We start from the raw sequence: 19,245 nt of genomic DNA, 5'->3' as shown, positions 1-19,245 counted from the left end.
GACTTTGAAATTCCCTCCTTCTTTCTTGCTTCCCCGACTGTACTAACATGTAAAAGTTTAAATGTAACTTATATATGCTTGTATGCGTGTGTGTTTACCTTTTCTTTTATTTAATTCGTTTATTTATTTACATCATTTATCATCTACAAAGATAAAACAGTTGGTTGCATAAAATACAGAAATGGCTGTTTGGAAAAAAAAAACTAACAATTTGTGAAAACATGCATGAAAAATCGCTCTGAAAGTGTATACGAAGCAGAATTCTATGCGTAGCTTTTGCTTATAACACTATACTGGTCAGTGAAATAGGGGCAACATCACTTCATTTTATACATATCATGTGTACTCAATCCCCATAAGAATGCATTAGAAATGAATAGCTATCTTTACAGTTTGTTTTAAGACCTAGTTTATCTAAGAAGTGAGATAAGATTTGAGATGGGCTTATTTAACAAACGATGGATGATGGGTGAGTCTCTTAATACCCCACCCCAGGAGTGGTGGAGATGCTGAATTATTTCATGCAGTATGTCTTGAGCAAGAAAAGCCTGGCGGTACCTGTCTATATCCAGGCTTCAGAGCACATACAGCACCTGGTATTACATACAGCCATTTTAGTACTGACCAGGCTCAACAGCGCTTAAATTCGGTGACCAACCGTTAACTCGTGTGTCAATGAGATTATGTCGTATATTAACAAATGATGCTTAATTTAAATTATAGTAAAGACGCCGCTTATATTTTTGGAGCCACCCCCTTCCCACTATATAGTATAATAAAGACATAAAGGCTTATGTGCATATATTGTCATATAAATATATATAAATCCGTCCAGTCACACAAAAGTTTGCGAGTAAAAAATTCCCGCCTTTTTTAGCTTGATGAAATCATTTCAAGTGGTTAGATGCAGCGAGGAAATAAACAGGAAGTCAAACAATCCAGCCACCTGAAATTAATTCGGGAAAATTCTACCCTTTAAATAATTAAAAAAAAAATAATAAACGGCTGGTGTTTTTCTTTTCTTTAAGCCATCAGAAATGACGGTAATAATAATACTATTCTCATCTTGATTATTATTCACATAACGTTTCGGTCGATGTAACCTCCGACTTTCTTCAGCTGTATGTTGTCAAACTTTGGAACTTTCCTGTTGAACTTGGCAATCTGCATGGAATTTCGAACGGAACTCTTTATATAATCAACGGGGGTGACATATTCTCGTTTTGTCAGCCATAACCGGGTATAAGTAATTTGCAATCATATCCTTCGTATCACTTACGATGAGGATTGAACCTTCAACCTTCAATAGAATGCCACTTAGTACTTAAATATGTAGTACTGTATCCGTTACGCCACAAGTCCTTGCTGACAGGATAAACCTGAAGAAGGTCGTAAGTGACATCGACCGAAACGCCGAACAAAATGAGGACGCTAACAATAAAGATTGAATCTTCAACCTTCAGAAAAATATCGCAACTTGATTTTACCTAGTACTTTATCTCTTATGTCATGGGTTCTCGCGGACAAGATATACCTAAAGAAGGTCAGAGGTTACATCGGGCGAAACGTTGTGCAAATGACACAGAAGATGAGAATAGTAGTCCGAATAATACAAATAATACAAATTACCAATCGTCATCTAAAAAATTGCTAATAATATATATATATATACAATATATATGAAAAAGTAGATAACTAAAGTAATTCTGTGACTTTATACGAATATTTTAGTAATACGTCTAGATAAATAGCGAGTGTGAACACTGGCGGAACATACTTGTACACCATTTTCTTACGAGGTGTGGACTATTATATAGTAATGTCAGAATTTAAAAAAAATAGAGATATTTTACGTCCATTCCAATCTTATCTGCTCGTATTTGAGATGGGGGCTGTTTAAGATTGGACTGTTTGAGATAAGGTTGTTTGAGATAGGAAATGTTTGTAATAGGGAAGGTTTTAGATAAGTAATGTTTGTAATAGGGGATGTTTGAGATTTAGATAGGGATTGTTTGATAAAGGGAAAGTTTGATAAAATAATTGTTATAGATAGGGAACGTTTGAGATGAGGTATGTTTGAGATAATGATAGTTAAAGATAGGGAAGGTTTAAGATAGAGGTTGTTTGAGATAGGGGTTGTTTTAGATAGAGGTTATTTGAGATAGGGGTTGTTTTAGATATAGGTTATTTGAGATAGGAATTGTTTGAGATAGGAATTGTTTAGGATAATGATTGTTTTAGATAAGGAATGTTTGAGATAGGGAAGGTTTGAGATAATGATTGCTTGAGATAATGATTGTTTAAAATTGTTTAGTATAAAGATTGTTTGAGAAAGGGAATGTTGAGATAATGATTGATTGAGATAAGAAATGTTTGAGATAGTGATTGTTTGAGTTAGGGAGTGTTTGAGAGGTGGAATGTTTGAAATAATAATTATTTCAGATAGAGACGGTTTGAGATAGGGAATGTTTCAGATAATGATTGCTTGAGATGAGAATTGCTAAAATGAAAATTGTTTAAGATAGTGATTGTTTGCTTGTTTTAGAGGATCAATGTTTGAGATAATGCTTGTTTTAGATAAGGAATAATTGAGATAATGATTGTTTAAGACAGGGATTGTTTGAGATGGAGAATAATTAATAATAATAATTGGAATAGATAGGGAAGTTTTGAGATCGGGGAGTTATTAGATAGAGAAGGTTTGAGATAAGTATTGTTTGAGATAATTATTGTTTGAGATAATGATTGTTTGATATAGGGAATTTTGGAGATATGGATTGTTTGATATAGGAGTTTTTGAGATAATGATTGTTTGAGATTAGGAAGGTTTGAGATAAGGAAGGTTTGAAATAAGGAAGGTTTGAGGTAATGATTGTTTGGGTGTGATTTTTTTAGATAATGATCGTTTGAGATAATGATTGTTTGAAATAGGAAAGGTTTGAGATAGGGATTGTTTAAGATAGGGAAAGTTTGAGATAAGAAAAGTTGGAGATAGGGACTGTTTTGGATAGGGAATGTTTGCAATAGGGAATGTTTCTAATAGGGAATGTTTGTGATAGGGATAGTTTGAGATGGGGAATGTTTGTAATAGGGACTGTTTGTAATAGGGAATGTTTGTAATAGGGACTGTTTTTGATAGGGAATGTTAAGGGTAAGGAATGTTTGAAATAGAAATAAACTTTATTACAAACGACGAATAGGTCAAATTGTACACGTGACTTGCTCTGTATATGTAGACTCTATTCATTAGTTTCATAAATGGCTGGAGGAGGAATTATTTTTTTCTTTCCGTTATTTGATGGAGAAACAATCTTAACTTCAGCATCAATTTGCATATCTTTCCCGGTCTCGTGCGGAGACGGCATTTTGGTATCGGTACTAATGCCTCTATGTGCATCACTTGGCTCTGATTTTTTCAATGAATAAGAGTCCGTCTCCGACTCTCTCGACGACAAGTCCGGATTAGAACTAGTAAGAGTTTCTAACATAGTCTGCGTTGAAGATCGTGCACTTTGCAAAATGTCATTTCCGAGTACAGTCCGCGTTTGGTCATGCGGCACCGTATTGTCCTCTTTTGGCAAAGAAGGCAATCGTCTAAAAGGATCAGATGATGGGGGTAAAGGTGCGTGCTCTTTCGGCAATGACGTTGTACTGCTTCTGGAAGTACTATTGATCTGTCCACCTTTCTTTGAATCTTGGAACTGGGTATAGCCGTTATTTTTCAGGCTTTCGTAGGCGTGATTCGGAACGCTTCCCGTGCCAGAAGTATGATCTGACTTATCAGAATTGTACTGGTTATCTGGGATTGTGTCGTAAACCTCTTCTTGATAAGCTGCATTATCTTTAAAGTTGTCATAAGGGTTTGAATCGCTTGAGTATCTCAGCACGTCAACGCCACCTTCTTTTGTCTTTTTCCGTTTCCTAAAAAAAACACAAAATAGAAAATATATTTGTCTACGATTGCGATATTATGCACTTACTTTTCTTATGTAATCTAATTTATAAAACGCACTATGACTGTTTGTCTATCTTAATTTTTTTTAACTGCATCTCCCCTGAGGCGCAAGGTCACAGAACAGGGCGAGGCGTTGACCACTTTTTATGGGCGCAAAAAGTAAAAAAAATAGCTGCTAAAGGGTCAAAATTGTAAAAACAAATTGAACTTTGCAGATGTAAGTCTACTTAAAGTGCTCTTGTATGCATGCGCAAATAAATGCGTTAAAGTTGGTTCATTTAAACTATTTCTTATTCGTTTGATGATAGCTCAAACGGTAACGACTAAGGCCGGTGCGTTAAATGTTTAGGCCTCGATCAGTACTATATATTGGGTACAATATAATAATCAATAAAGAATTTACTTTACAAAAATAAATACGAAATCTGCATAAATTAAATTATCATATTTAATCTTATTTTATGCGCCCAGCTAGTACTACACAAAGATATACTAGAATATATCACTTCCTTTCCTAAAGATGCCAGGCATGTTAAACTTGATGTAGCTCCAGGTGTCTCCTCCGGTAACTGATACATATGAATACACTTTTAGATTTCATGGAGAGCATACAAACTTTTTTCTTTTATATGGAACATATAACCATCGCGCACACACACATACATACACATATTAAGTTTTATATATAGAAATATATTTATAAATCAGTGTGTACATATGCAACATTTTTCATAAACAATACAGTTGACGAAATATCGGACAATAAATTAGAAGCAGCGAACTTTCAGAAAAGAGACGTTATTATTTCTGGATTATATTAGGAAAAATCAATGGTATATATGTAGATGTATGTGCCAATTAATGACGGTGTAAACGTAATATTTGTGGAACGTGTAGATTTACCTCTGGTGTCGACTGCTGGCGGTGGTAGGACTTAATATATAGAGGGAAAGATAGGTATCCCTTTTTCTGTATGTGGTGAGATTGTGATGGTGTTGTTCCTAGGATATAATGTAGTATTTTAATAGCACGATTGAACATGTCTACAAAAGTGGTCGAAAGTTACATAAAATAGACGTATTGAATTTGTATGTTGCATGTGTTGTTGCAAACCTACGATACTTTGGTCCAGAGGGGAATTTCTGCGGTCATTTTATTATATATAAGGAGATATATGCATGTATATGTGTTTGTGTGTGCATGAATGTTCAATTTGCTTACCAGATAAAAAGCAACATAACTATGAGCAATGCCACGAGAAGTATGCCGGTAACGACACCTCCAATTAATTTGGGATCTGAGAAAAAAAAAAATAGAATTGAATAAATGATTATAATAAGCAAATTTTCTCTTAAAACAATGGTTATTACATCAGACATAATTTACAAATATTAGGAACTCTGTTGTGGTAGACGACGTTCTGACGATGCACTAATGGAATCGAAGCAGCGACGGGTAAACCAACCAACAAAAGTATCTTCAACCTGTGTAGAATATCACAAGAGTCGAAAAATGTCAAAATGAAACCAACAAGTCACAACTAACAAAAGAAGAAACAACTCAGTAAGTTACTAAAATCAAAATTATATTCCATCAAAACAAATAAAAGTCATGGTTCTAAATGATTATTTGTATTATTTGGTTTCTTATCTTGAGTTATTTACACAATGTTTCCTCGTAAGGCTATGGATAAAGTACTTGGTAAAATTCTGTTATAGAATTTACACTCTTCTGGGGGTTAAAGTTTCAATTCTCAGTGCAGACGACACCCAAAAATATAATTGCGAATTACCTGGGACATCTACTCAGTCGTGGCTGGTCGAACGACAGCATGCTATTTCCGTGGATTGAATAAAGTAATCTGTTAAAAACTCCGTGCAGATTGCTGAGTTCAACTGAGAGATTCCCGAGTTCGACAAGACATACCTGAATAAGTTTGGAGGTTACATCGGAAAAAACGTTGTGCAAATAACACTAAAGATGAGAGCAGTAGTCCGAAGAATCCAAATAATACAAAAAGATCTCAATAAACAAAACGAACATGAAACAAAAAAGCAAACAAAAATAAACATTAACAGGTGCGATCAAGAATAAAAAACAAAGACATCTTTATGTGATGGTTCTGGGAGGAAAAACGAGAACAGGACAACTTTTTATTTGTCTTCGAATCCAAGATTCGTCATGGCTGCTCACAACACTTCCTGAGGCTGAAATTGTACAAAGAATAAGGTTTGGTGGTCTGTGGACGGTCTTATCCATCACAGCTTCTTGAATCCTAGCGAAAGGATTACGACAGAGAAGTACTGCCGAAAAATTGACAAAATGCACCAGAAACTCCAACATATGTGCCCAAGATTGGTTAATATGAAAGGACCAATTCTTCTCCATGACAACGCTCGCCCGCATGTTGTTCAACTAAGCAGACGCTGAACGACTCTGCCTCATCCGCCATTTCACCGAACCTCTCGCCCACCAATTATGACTTTTTCAGGCATCGCGAAAACTTCTTGCACGAAAAATGCTTCAAAAGCCGAAATAATCCCAGGTTGGCCTTCAATGACTTCATCGATTCAAAAAAAAAAAATCTGATTTCTATGCTAATGGGATAAATAAAATTGTTAATCGTTGGCAAAAATGTGTCGATGCTAATGGTTCTAATTTCGATTATTAAAATTTATTACGAAATGATTTTGATATTTTGAAGTTGAACGTAAAAAAAAAAAACGAGATTATTTTTTAACAAACCTAATATAAAAATATATAAATATCTAAAGTTATATAAATCCAACTTGACTTGGTATTAAATGAACTAAAAGAGGATGATATGCCGCTAAATAAAAAAAAGGTTAAAGATTAATATTCTGAAAAGATATTTTTCAAAGACCTTTAAGGGTCTATTATTCAGCATCAAATGACCTGAAAATAAACGGTTTGCTATAAAATAAAAACAAACAAAAAATTAGCCGGAACACTGAAAATTAGAAAACTTGAGAGCATATTTTGAAAAATCGTTTTGAAATATACATCACCCAATTTACCACATTTTCTCCATTTTTACTAGTCCAGGAAAATGGCGCTAAACAATCAGTAACAATAAGTGTATAGTCGCAGAATATAAAAATAGATTTAACTAAATGACATAAATAGTTTAAATAGAAAAATAAGAGAAAGTGAGTGTCGAGAAGAAGCCAGTAGAAGGAACCAATTAAAAAGTAAACTTAGAAAGACTAGAAAATAACCTTAAAAATAAACGTATATCCCAAACACGTTTCTGAATTTTTACAATGAGGATTGGTCATTCGTATTATTTGGATAATTTGGACTTTTATTCTAATCTTGAGTGTCATTTTCACAACGTTTCGGTCGATGTAATCTCCGACCTTCTTCAAGTGTATCTTTTCGAACTCGGAAACGTTTCTGTCGAACTCAGGAATCTGTACGAAATTTCGAATGGAACCCTCTATTTAATCCACAGGAGTAGCTTGCTCTCGTTCCGTCAGCCATGACTGAATAGACTTTGAATCCAGTCATTTCTATCGCACTATTTTCACTTAAAGATGTCGGCAACCTTCATGTGGTCTCTCTTGTAAGTACACGATCCTAGAAAAGAATCGGATAAACGAATGCTGACAACGAAATGCGTCCAGTTGATAACACTATATATGGCCTTGTCTATTTATATTTTCTGCATTCTAAAATATTAAATTTGGAAGATGGCGCCAAAAGATGTATTTAGCATTGATTGAATACAAGGGAGAGTAAATAACGTAGCATTAATCCTATATAATAATTAAAGTTTATGTCCGTGTGTCAATCACCAATTTTAATAATGATATAATTTGTATGAGTACATCCGGGTTCTTCTTCACAAGATATGATTTGTTGGTTAAGCCATAAATATCGACTAGTAGAGCAGCTTGTGGGAGACGTCGCAATGTACGCCGAAAGCCTCACGCTTAATCATATTATCAGCTACGACTACGAACACGTGTTCAGCAAAGCGAGGTTATAAATCATTACACGAATAGTGTAGCCAAGACCGCTCAGCTATTTCAAACGAATATAAGCCTTTCATATCAAATACGTTGCGGAATTTGTCTCATTTCAAAACACCAGATATCTTAACTACTTTTAGAAATGGAAATATCTCATCAATAATAAATAATAAATTTCCAACTAATAAAGTTGATATCGTGACCGAAAATCGAAAACGAAACAGTCTGGCGTTCTATTAAGTGAGCGATTTGTACTTTGTTACAAATAGTTTAAAACATTACGTTAGAGAAAAAAAATCATGTTGACAAGAAAGTTACTGCGGTTTTTAACTTTTAAATTCAGATGAACATATCTCAGCTAAAAAAAAAAAAAAGTATTGATCGAAATAAGCACCATCAAAATTAACACATTTTTGCAAACACAAAACAAGTGTATTTATGCCAGTAACGTAAAAATCTTGCGTTCTGGTGGCGATGAAGACGTTTTTGATATCGCTTAGTTTTTGAAGCATGTCTCACGCACGAAGTTGTTGAGATGCTTGAAAAAGTTGTACTAGGAAGGTGAGAGGTCTGAAGAATATGACGGATGAGGCAGAGTTTCGTAGCCCAATTCGCTCAACCTCTGCAGGATTAGTTTAGTAACGTACAGCCGAGCATTGTCATGGAGGAGAGTTTGGCCTTTTCTGTTGACTAATGCTGGGTATTGTTGTCGAAGTTTCTGATGCATTTCATTCATTTGTTGACAGTACTTCTCCGTCGTAATGATTTCGCCTGCATTCAAAAAAAAACTGTAATAAATGAGACTGGTCGACTAAGGCCTTTAATTGATCATTGTCAACATCCGATGGCCAACCACTACGTTCATCACCTTCAAGACTCTCGTCGCGACCACGGAATTTCTTAAACCACCATTGTGCGTTCAGTAGTTCCTGGGCCAAACGATTCGTTGATACCGCACGCTGTTTCAGCAGCTTTTCAGCCTAGCTTGAATTGTAATAAGAAAATTGTGCGGATTTGTCCCCCCACCCATCTTGTATTCAACGTTCTGAAAAGAAGACATAATTGTTTTAAAACGATTGTAATTTAAACGATTAGGTAGAACGACAAACGCTCTGTAAAATGATATATAAAGTAAAGATATCATAGCGAAAACTTATTTTAAAATACATCATTGGAAATTAAAATTATAAATTCCGCAAGAACCATCTTTTCAACCTAATAATTATAGATTTGGCGTGACGTCATAGATTTATGATTTCTGTCAATTAAATTTAAACATAATCGATAATAACAAAAAATTTATAAATAAACTGTTAAACATTATCAATAGCGTTGGAAAAGTCCCAAATAATTTATTTTGCTTTAACTATGTATTTACTTTAAAGAGAATTTGATATATTCTAGAATTTGGCGCCGTAGAGCCCATAACTTTAGTTTGAATAACTCTTTGTAAACTTTCTACCTCAGTTGACTGTTTTTTGCCAGCCGCTTCCTTATTTCATCGTCGGGCTATATCTTTAAAACAAAACTTGTGATAAAATAAAGGCGTTTAAAATAGCCAAATATATTTGTAATAAAAGAAATAATTTTTAAAACATACTTACACAAAAGTTCTAATAAAACGATACGTTTTAAAATGTTCAAATACCGTTTTCAAAAAATAGTGACTTTGAAAAATACGCACAGTTGCAATAACATAGAGACTTTTACAAATACCCGAGAAAAAAATTACAATAATATAAATTTTTTTTTCTGAATCTTTGAATGAATTTGTAACAAACATTTTTTTACAAATACTCAAGCAAAAGAAACTTTTAAAAGTACACAATCAAAACTTATAATAATATAAGCATTTTTATGAATTTTTACATGAATTTATAACAAAACATTTTTTAAAAATACTCAAGAAAAATTGTCATAAGATAGAAACTTTAAAAAATACACAAACAAATCTGTTCATAAATTTATAACAAAACAAAGAATTTTTAAAAATCCTAAAGCAAAAATTACAATGAAATAAATACTTTTTAACCCTTTATTATGATGTAGATGATTAAAAAATATTTATTGTTAATTTTAGATGGCGGCATACTGAATGTAAGCAATGGACATTTGCAATCTGGATGCATTTGACAATCAATTACCAATTACCACTTTACTTATGTCGTTATATTCATTCATTTACGACTGAACGAATTAGTTTAATCCCGTCATAAAGGACTAATAGTTACTACGTGTACAAAAATACAATATATATATATATATATATATATATATATATATATATATATATATATATATATATATATATATATATATATATATATGTATATGTATATATGTATATATATATATAACTACTTAATTTACTCACATAAAATTAATATACGAGAGTATAGATTTATGCGTAAACTTTAAGTATTTACTTCAAAAGTGCCCAATACGTAGGTAGAGCTAGTTAGTAAGTTATAAAATGTATATGGCGATTAAACTACACTGAATATTATAACTTACTATATATATATATATATATATATATATATATATATATATATATATATATATATATATATCAACAAGGGTTTTATCACTCAATGAGGAACTCCAGAACCCCTTCCTGAACTTTAGCCATCTAACTGTCCCGAGCTATTCGCTGTCATGTGGGATCCATGTGCTGTATCAGGTCATCCCTCCATCTCATTCTTTGTCTTCCCTTTCGCCTCCTATGTTCACGAGGTGTCCATTCCGTTATCCTGATGGACCATCTATTGCGATGTTGTCTGGCTACGTGTCCTGCCCATCCGTGTTTGGGTGTTTTGATGGTAGTATTGATATCAACGATTCTTGTTTATTGGCTGATCCAGATGTTTATCTTTCTGTCTTGTAGAGTGATGCCTAATACATATATATATATGTACATATATATATATATATATATATATATATATATATATATATATATATATGTGTGTGTGTGTGTGTGTGTGTGTGTGTGTGTGTGTGTGTGTGTGTGTGTGTGTTCGGAATAATTTATTCAAATTATATTTTTTAGAAATCCGTGTAAAAAGTAACGAGACTTGGTGTAGTGTACCTGGTATTATCTATCAACGAAAGAGGGCATATATAAATCTAACCATAGCTCTCTGCAACCATAGCTTTTGATTAAAAACTCGCCTTTTCAGGTCATTCAGATAAGAGTACTGAGCAATACACAGTGAACATTAAACAATGAATAATAAAAAAAGACACCGTACTAGGGCAACTTCTATATTTACCTGATTTTTTACACGAGTTAAAAAGGATCTTAAAGGGGGCAAGTTTTTGAAGTGTGGATGTTATCAGGGGGACCGTAACACCTCCGTCACAGAGAAGAGTAGAAATAGCGCATTAAACTCAATTCTAAACGGCGGTTGATTTAAACGGGGAATCATGTAGTTTGTCGTTCAAAATTGAGATAAATATTTGTGACCTCTCACTCAGGCCCGTTACTTTTCAGGCAGTTTTAAATCTAATAGTTCCCCACTATTGGCTAAGCTTCAACCTCTGTCCTATCACCACAATGTTGCATCCCTGTGACTGTTTTACAAGTACTTTAATGGAATATTTTCTGATGAACTTGTGTCCCTTCAACGTACATACCCGCAACTGACCTGAAAACAGCAAAATCCCAGACCTTCACTGTTGAGGTGCCTAGATGCTAGAATACCTTCTACTTTAATAGTTTCTTCTTTCGGACTGCTAGGCTTTGGAATTCCCTCCCGGTTTCCTGCTTCCTTGACTGTATCAATCTGTAGAAGTTTAAATGTAATCTGAACAGACATCTCGCTGCTCAACTCCCAACAGTCACATGATAGCTATTACGTTCCAAGTGGAATATGCCTTGTTTTGGGTAAAAAGGCATTTTAATTACCTTTTGTATATAATGTCCTATATAAAAAAAAAAGATAACTTGAATACAAGCGCTGAGGATGCCATTGCGCCTGTGAAAAAAATTTATTTTTTATAATTTGGATAATTCGGACTACTTTTCTCATCTTGGATGTTATTCTCAAAATGGTTCGGCTGATGTAGTCTCCGACCTTCTTCAGGTATCTTTATGTCGAATTCTGGAATCTGTACAGAATTCCAAACGGGATCCTTTATCTATACGCCTATAAATGTAGTTTTTTTTTTGTTTTTGTATTAATATTTATATTAGACTTCCTTTTTTCTATTTATTTAAAAAGAAAATACAACGTTGTTATATATGGGTTGTGGAATTGCATCCATCTGTAAAAGATCTAGCTAATTTGCATATTCTTTAAAACATTCATCTTAATTCATTCCCTATTAGTTTTTTTTTTCGGTTTTCTAATGGAATGATCAACTTTAGTTAATTATTACGTGTAATTATGTTCATGCAGACCTTCTACATGATTTATACTTGCGTAATATTGGCGTAAAAAGCTTACAGTAAACACAAACCTCTTTCTATATACATTTATGATTGCGTATATATTTTTGTTTAAAAATTTTGCCTACCAAATTCTTCCGTTGGTCTGCAGACATGAAATTTATATATAGGGTATTCGAACCCATGCGAAACTTTATATTTGAGGTTTAGCCGGGGAAAACCGGCGCAAAAGTGTAAAAATTAAAAAAATGAAATTTTCCAGGTGAAGGTCGAACGACGGCATCAAGAATATGCATGCGTAACGTAATAGTTATTGGTTCATGTTTTAACTTTTAGCTTTGCAGCAAACATGTCTTCCTAGGTCAGTCATTTACGTCGGAGGAAAAAGTAAATCGTAAACTAAACGTTTTAGTTTCGATTCATGGTGGTGGCACACGACTCATATGTATATATATTTTTTAAACTTTTACTATATATTGGGTCCAATATAATATAATATAATAATAAATACGAAATCCGAATAAATCAAAATATCATATTTAAGCGTATTTTACGACTGCACAATGCTGGGCGGCCTGCTAGTTTAACACAAAAGTGTAGCTTGTTCCCCTCCCGTGAGCCATAACCGTCGGTAGCTAATTGTTTAAAGACACAAACTGAAAACCTGCGTGTGCCAAGTTCGAATGCAGTTCGTTCCACCAAAGCACTTTCATGAAGCCAACACCTGATTTTGTGTCTAATCTCCTGGAGATGAGGTAAATGAAATAATTATGTAGAAGTCGTAATTCACAATTGTATTCCTATCATCCGCCGTACTGAGGATCGAACCTTCAATTTCCAGAAGACCGTCACTTAGAACAGATTATATAATTAGTTTTTATATCCATTGCGCTACGGGTTCCTGTCGACGTTTTGGGAAGATCCAAGATGAAAATAGTAGTCCGATTAATCCAAACAAAACAAAGCATAAATCTCCATCTAAAAAAAAAAAAAAAATGGCTGAAAATAAAGAGTTTATGTTTTAACGAAAAATTACTAGGAAATATACAGAAAAGAAATGGCGATGCTTGCTAAGAGTGTGGCAACAGATCGATTTAATATATATATATATATATATATATATATATATATATATATCGTTTTAAACAAAAAACAATATTACTTACTTAATTGTCGTTTCGAAAATGGTAATATATTAAATAATTACGAAAATTCATCGAATAGAAAGTTATATAGTTAAAAGTAATTTTTACAGGAAATTGGTGAAAATTGCATTTTTCGTAGATGTTGTAAAGTAGACGGTGAAGATTTCAGACAAAGGGACATAACACAGAAATCATATTTTAGATTACATCGTAATGGCGTCTAACTTGTGCAGCCTATAGTGATAGAATTTTTTTTTTTTTTTTACTAAAACACAATACAGGGTGGCCCCCAAAAAACGGGCCCAAACTCTAATTAGGCCCTGTTTCTTAGTGTTTTGTCTGAATGAAATGAAACTTTGGTCATGACTAGTTTATTATATTCAAAATATCACATCAAAACACTAGGGTCTTTGGCCTTTTTTTCTCCGTTCTACAGCATATGTTCTAGATGACCTCCAGTTAGCTTTTGTTTTTTTTTGGGGGGGGGGTCACCCTGTAGTTGTACTCGATGAACTTTTTCAATTTTTGGATATATTACTATTTATTACTATTTTCGACATGACAAGTCTCCTCACACTGAAATGAAAAATACGTTATTTTCTCCTTTCTTTTAATATTGTTTTAGTAAAACAGTGCGAATTAGGTATAATGGTGTGTATGTGCGTACGTCTGTGGCTGCAAATGTGCAGAATATAATTATAGGAAGACATAATCTTGAATACAAAAGCGAATATGTGTTTAGTGCATCCTAAATACAATCTCCGTTGATTTATGCTGTGACTGAACCGTGATAAGGCAATTTCGATTCCAATATATTAAGGTGAGTGAATCTGCAAGTATATAAGCGCGCAACATGCGTGTATAAATCATCTCGTGGGCTAACGAGCGAAAAATGTCATCGGAGAATTCACAAAAATCCGAAGACAAAGAAACAAGCGTGAGGACGGAAGTAGGAACACAAGAAGTGAAAAATGACGTCATAAGAAGAGATAAAGCGGGGTCTCGTGTAAAGCAAAGAGTGCGTCGGGAAGAATATACTAAAGGTGATTTAGCAAAATAATTACTTCAAGTGCTATTTGTCTCTCTTTGTCTCTCTCTCTCTTATTCTCTCTTTTTTCTGTCGAGATGAGCGATCACAGTCATCATCCAATTAATAAGCAATCATGTGATGAAACGATGAATCATTGACTGCCCACTCGACATGTTTCTTATTAAAATAACTCATCTGTCTTTATTCAAAGGAAACATATCTTATTTGCCAACAATGAACACATGCCGAAAAAGACGAGTCACCGCAGCGTGTGATTTTTTTGTTGCTAATTAGTCACCACTTATGAAGGATAAAAGCCACTCGAGTATAAGAATTAATAATTTGGATAGATTGCTAGTACAATGATGAATAAAACGGTTGCGTAAAATCAGTTCACGGCTATATTTTGAAATTCTTTCGTCCGCAACTTCTTTGTTCATTTGTTTTTTTCACCTGATGATGATGATTTCACGAAGAATCGAAAACGTTCGTGATACATCTATGGATCATATATTAATTTGTTATTTTACCCCCAAAAGACCATGAAAAAAATCAAAGAAATATAAAAGCTATAATTTTAAGCAGCACAAGGTTTCTATTATTTTTAAACATACAATATTTGCTTAAATATAAAATGTTGCCTAAATATACTTACAATATATATATATGTGTGTGTGTGTGTGTGTGTGTGTGTGTGTGTGTGTGTGTGTGTGTGTGTGTGTGTGTGTGTGTGTGTGTGTGTAGGGCTCCGAAACACGCGTGTCCGGAGATTACTGTTTAAAAAAATAAAATAATAAATAAATAAATAATACGTGCAAATGAAAAATGGGCGACTTTCTAAGAAAAACACCGGTTCTCCGAGGCTGAGACATTAACCTTAATATCGTTTAAAAATCAACAACAAAAACTATATATATATATTATATATATATATATATATATTATTTTTAAAATGTAATTATCCACTGACACGTGTTTCGTCGTCTACGACTCATCAGAAATGCCGTAAGATTACAGATTGTATAATACTGTAAAGATAAAGTCTAAATAAATATTAGTATCGATATTTATAAGACGATCCCAAGAAGATAAAGAAAACTCAATATGCGAGAATAATAAATAAATTAGCCGGCAGCAGACCAACTGGTAAACAACTCCTCAGATTTAAGGATATGTGAAAAAGGGACTTAAAATCCGGCAACATCAACCCTGTTGACCTTGAATCCTATGCTGCAGACCGTGACTCGTGGAAGGTCAAAATCAAGAAATGTGCCCAGCTGAGTGAGGCGAGAAGAGATGAATAGTGGGAGGAGAAGAGAGGCAGGCGCAAAAGGACAGCATCAGCAGCAGCATCGGCAGAGCATGACAGAGGATATCCCTGCGGGAAGTGCAACAGAATATGCTGCTCCTGCATCGGTCTGTTCAGTCAAAGCAACAGTTGCCACCACTCATGACAACCTTCCGGCGCGATTCTCCATCGTCTATCTAGACGAAGGACGCCAACAAAAATAATTATCTGTACGCCTTTGACAAACAATAAATAAAATTGTATTTCTGCAACATCAAATTTAGAATTTCTATATATCAGCAGTTCATCCCGGCTTTGCTCGGGTCCTACGTACTATGTGCATATGTATATATATATATATATATATATATATATATATATATATATATATATATATATATATATATTAAACAGTTTCACTCATGTCCAGGAAACCTACATCTAAAATTTCAAGTGTTTAAACCCATAATTGGCGGAGGAGTTTGGTATGATTTTCAAAGGTTAAATCGTTGAACAGTGACCCCTTGACAGTCAAATTTCTGGCCGAAAACCGATTAAAATCTCAATACCTCTTATATCAAATCTCGAGTCTGTAGACTGAAAATTGACAGAGTAGTTTGGTAGGGAAATGTACACACGCAGATACACACAGAGACAATTTCACTATATATATATATATATATATATATATATATATATATATATATATATATATATATATATATTAATGTTTTGACGATTACTCGGAATGGGGATCAGGAATCGAAAATATCGGAACCTTCTTGAGTACCAGTATTGTAATCTGAAAAATTTGTGCTTATTTTCCGATGTCAAATACAATTCTTTTTTTCATTGTCTTTATTTGTTTGTTTGTTTTTTTGTTTTTTTTTTTGTTTTTTTTTTTAACTTAAATTTTCACTGCTCATATTAATTATAAAAGAATAAATATTTGTTCCTGTCAATAAAACTAAATCTATTCCGAAATTTGGAAATATATATTTAATATTTTAGGTAATCCGACCAGTAACGCACACACTAAAGAGACCAAGAACTCTATATTTAAAAACTCAAAAGAATCGGAATAGTAATTATATCGGAATCGTAAAAAATCACCATATATATATATATATATATATATATATATATATATATATATATATACATATATATATATATATATATATATATACATATATATATATATATATATATGTATGTATGTATTTTTAAAATTTATAAAATTAGGCTCTGTTATTATTCATGATTCCACTGCTTCCTTAGAATCTAAATTTCAGAAGAAATTAGTAAAGTGGGTGAAAAGTGGTGTGCTTCCTTCTGACATAGCGAATGAGATCAGACCCTAAGGCTCTATCCGCCACAGGCTGTATGGCTTACCTTCAACCCATAAAACGGATATTCCTTTAAGGCCTACTCTTTCTATGGTATGGTCACAACACACGGCAGCAAAATGGATCTTCAGCATTTTACAGCCAGTAGCGAATTATTAAAGTAACTACTGCTTAAAATTTCATTTGAGTTTCTAATTTTATGCAAAATTATAAAGTTGCCAATAAATTCATGTGCTCTTATGATATTAGAAACGTATTCACTTGTGTCCCTATTTTGGAGACATAGATATCTGTACTGATTTTTTATATTGTAGTCAGATATCACCTCCTTCCATTCCTGAAAATATATTTATTGAATTAATGAAATTTGTCACAATATCGGTTGAATTCAGTTTCAACGATATAATGTATCGGCAAATAGATGGCGTGGCAATGGGCTCGGTCCTTGGACCAATAATGGCGAATATATTTGTGGGTCTCCATGAAAAACAATTGTTATCTGGACACATAAAACCGCTAGTCTAATTTCGATATGTAGATGATACATTTTGCCTATTTAATAATCAAACAGACGCAAAAAATTCTTCACATTACTCAACAAAATGCATCTCGTATTAAAGTATACTTATGAGGGTGAAAGCAATTCTAATTTAGCCTTCATTGATGCATTGATAACTAAAACTCCATTAAATTATCTGACATCAATTTACCGTAAACCAACGTTCACTGGTCTGTATACACGTCGGATTTCATTTTGCCCTAACAAACGAAAATATAATTTGATTTGGACCTTAACACATCTTGCCCTCATGATTTGTTCACAATCTAAATTGGATGAAAAACTAAAAATGATTACTAATACTTTGTCCAATAATGGGTGCCCTATTGATGGGATTAACTCCGTTATAAAAAGGAAAATAAATTATTTTTCTCAAATAAAATCTAAGATGGCGGGTAAATGTCCAATTTACATTCGTTTACCTCGGTTAGGGATAATAAGTGAAAAATTCACCAAACAGATTAGCTCAGCTGTGGAACATTGCTATTTTCCCTCCAATGTGCGTGTAGTTTGCGACAAAACGATTATTGCCATCCTCTCGAAAGGATGTTCTGCCCCCGCCATCATATGAATAATGTTATTTATCAATTTAAATGTAGTTGCAGTGCCAACTACGTTGGCAGAACAACCCTTAGGTTAGATCGTCGCGTCCAACAACATGTACCTAGTAAAATCCGGAATGGAATCTACCAACCACCGGACATAGCAATACGTATAGTTCCGCTATAACGGACCATTTGCTTAAAAACCCGCGATGTGCAATAAATTTCAGCAATGACTTATTTTCTATCCTGAGTCACGCTCACTCGTTATTTCATTTGAAGGCCTTGGAGACTATTCACGTCCGGTTAAGGAGACCTTCTCTCTGTCAGCAGAAGGATTGTCTTTTAGGTTTGGACGTGATTTGTCTCTAATGCATTTTCTCCCCATATTATAACGATAGATTTATTTTAGTCCTTCCTCTCAATTTTTCTCCCCCCCCCCGATGATTTTATTTTATTTTAGTCGCTCCCCACGTTTAAATTAGTTTCCCTATAGTAAGAAAAAAAAAGAAAGAAAAGAAAACCCTCGATTTGGCTTTTGAAAAGGGAGGGCGAAACCTGGCCGGCCGACTCTACCCCATTATCTATTTTTTTTTCATTAAATATTCCCCCCCCCCCGTCCTTCTTTTTATCATGGATACAAAAGTAAAGCTCAGTCTTCCCTTTTTCATAGCTATAATATATATATATATATATATATATATAATATATATATATATATAATATATATATATATATATAATATATATATATATATATATATATATATATATATATATATATATATATATATATCGTCTAAATAAGAATCGCAGTCAGGCTAAAGTCACCTTTGATCTCCATACAGTTAAATAATATTTTAAAAGTGCTTCTTACCTGATATATATATATATATATATATATATATATATATATATATATATATATATATATATATATATATATATATATATATATATATATATATATATATATATATATATATGACT

General features: G+C 33.3%; 1 protein-coding gene across 1 annotated transcript in view; it reads right to left on the bottom strand.

The window, feature by feature from the left end:
- Nucleotides 1–3,161: 3,161 nt before the first annotated feature.
- LOC145248289 (uncharacterized) overlaps nucleotides 3,162–19,245 on the bottom strand; it is a 115,138-nt gene continuing 99,054 nt past the window's right edge. The window contains exons 5-6 of the mRNA XM_080110163.1: nucleotides 5,177–5,252; nucleotides 3,162–3,921 (exon numbers count right to left, since the gene is read on the bottom strand). Of these exons, the coding sequence (XP_079966289.1) occupies nucleotides 3,240–3,921; nucleotides 5,177–5,252 (758 nt within the window). The 3' untranslated portion in view covers nucleotides 3,162–3,239. The remainder of the gene's footprint in view (nucleotides 3,922–5,176; nucleotides 5,253–19,245) is intronic.

The sequence above is a fragment of the Euprymna scolopes genome, chromosome 26 (assembly GCF_053919585.1).
Source record: "Euprymna scolopes isolate OS-2025 chromosome 26, ASM5391958v1, whole genome shotgun sequence".
NCBI lineage: Eukaryota > Metazoa > Mollusca > Cephalopoda > Sepiida > Sepiolidae > Euprymna > Euprymna scolopes.
Note: the sequence above shows the minus strand (reverse complement) of the source record. Positions and strands in the feature narration are given on the sequence as shown.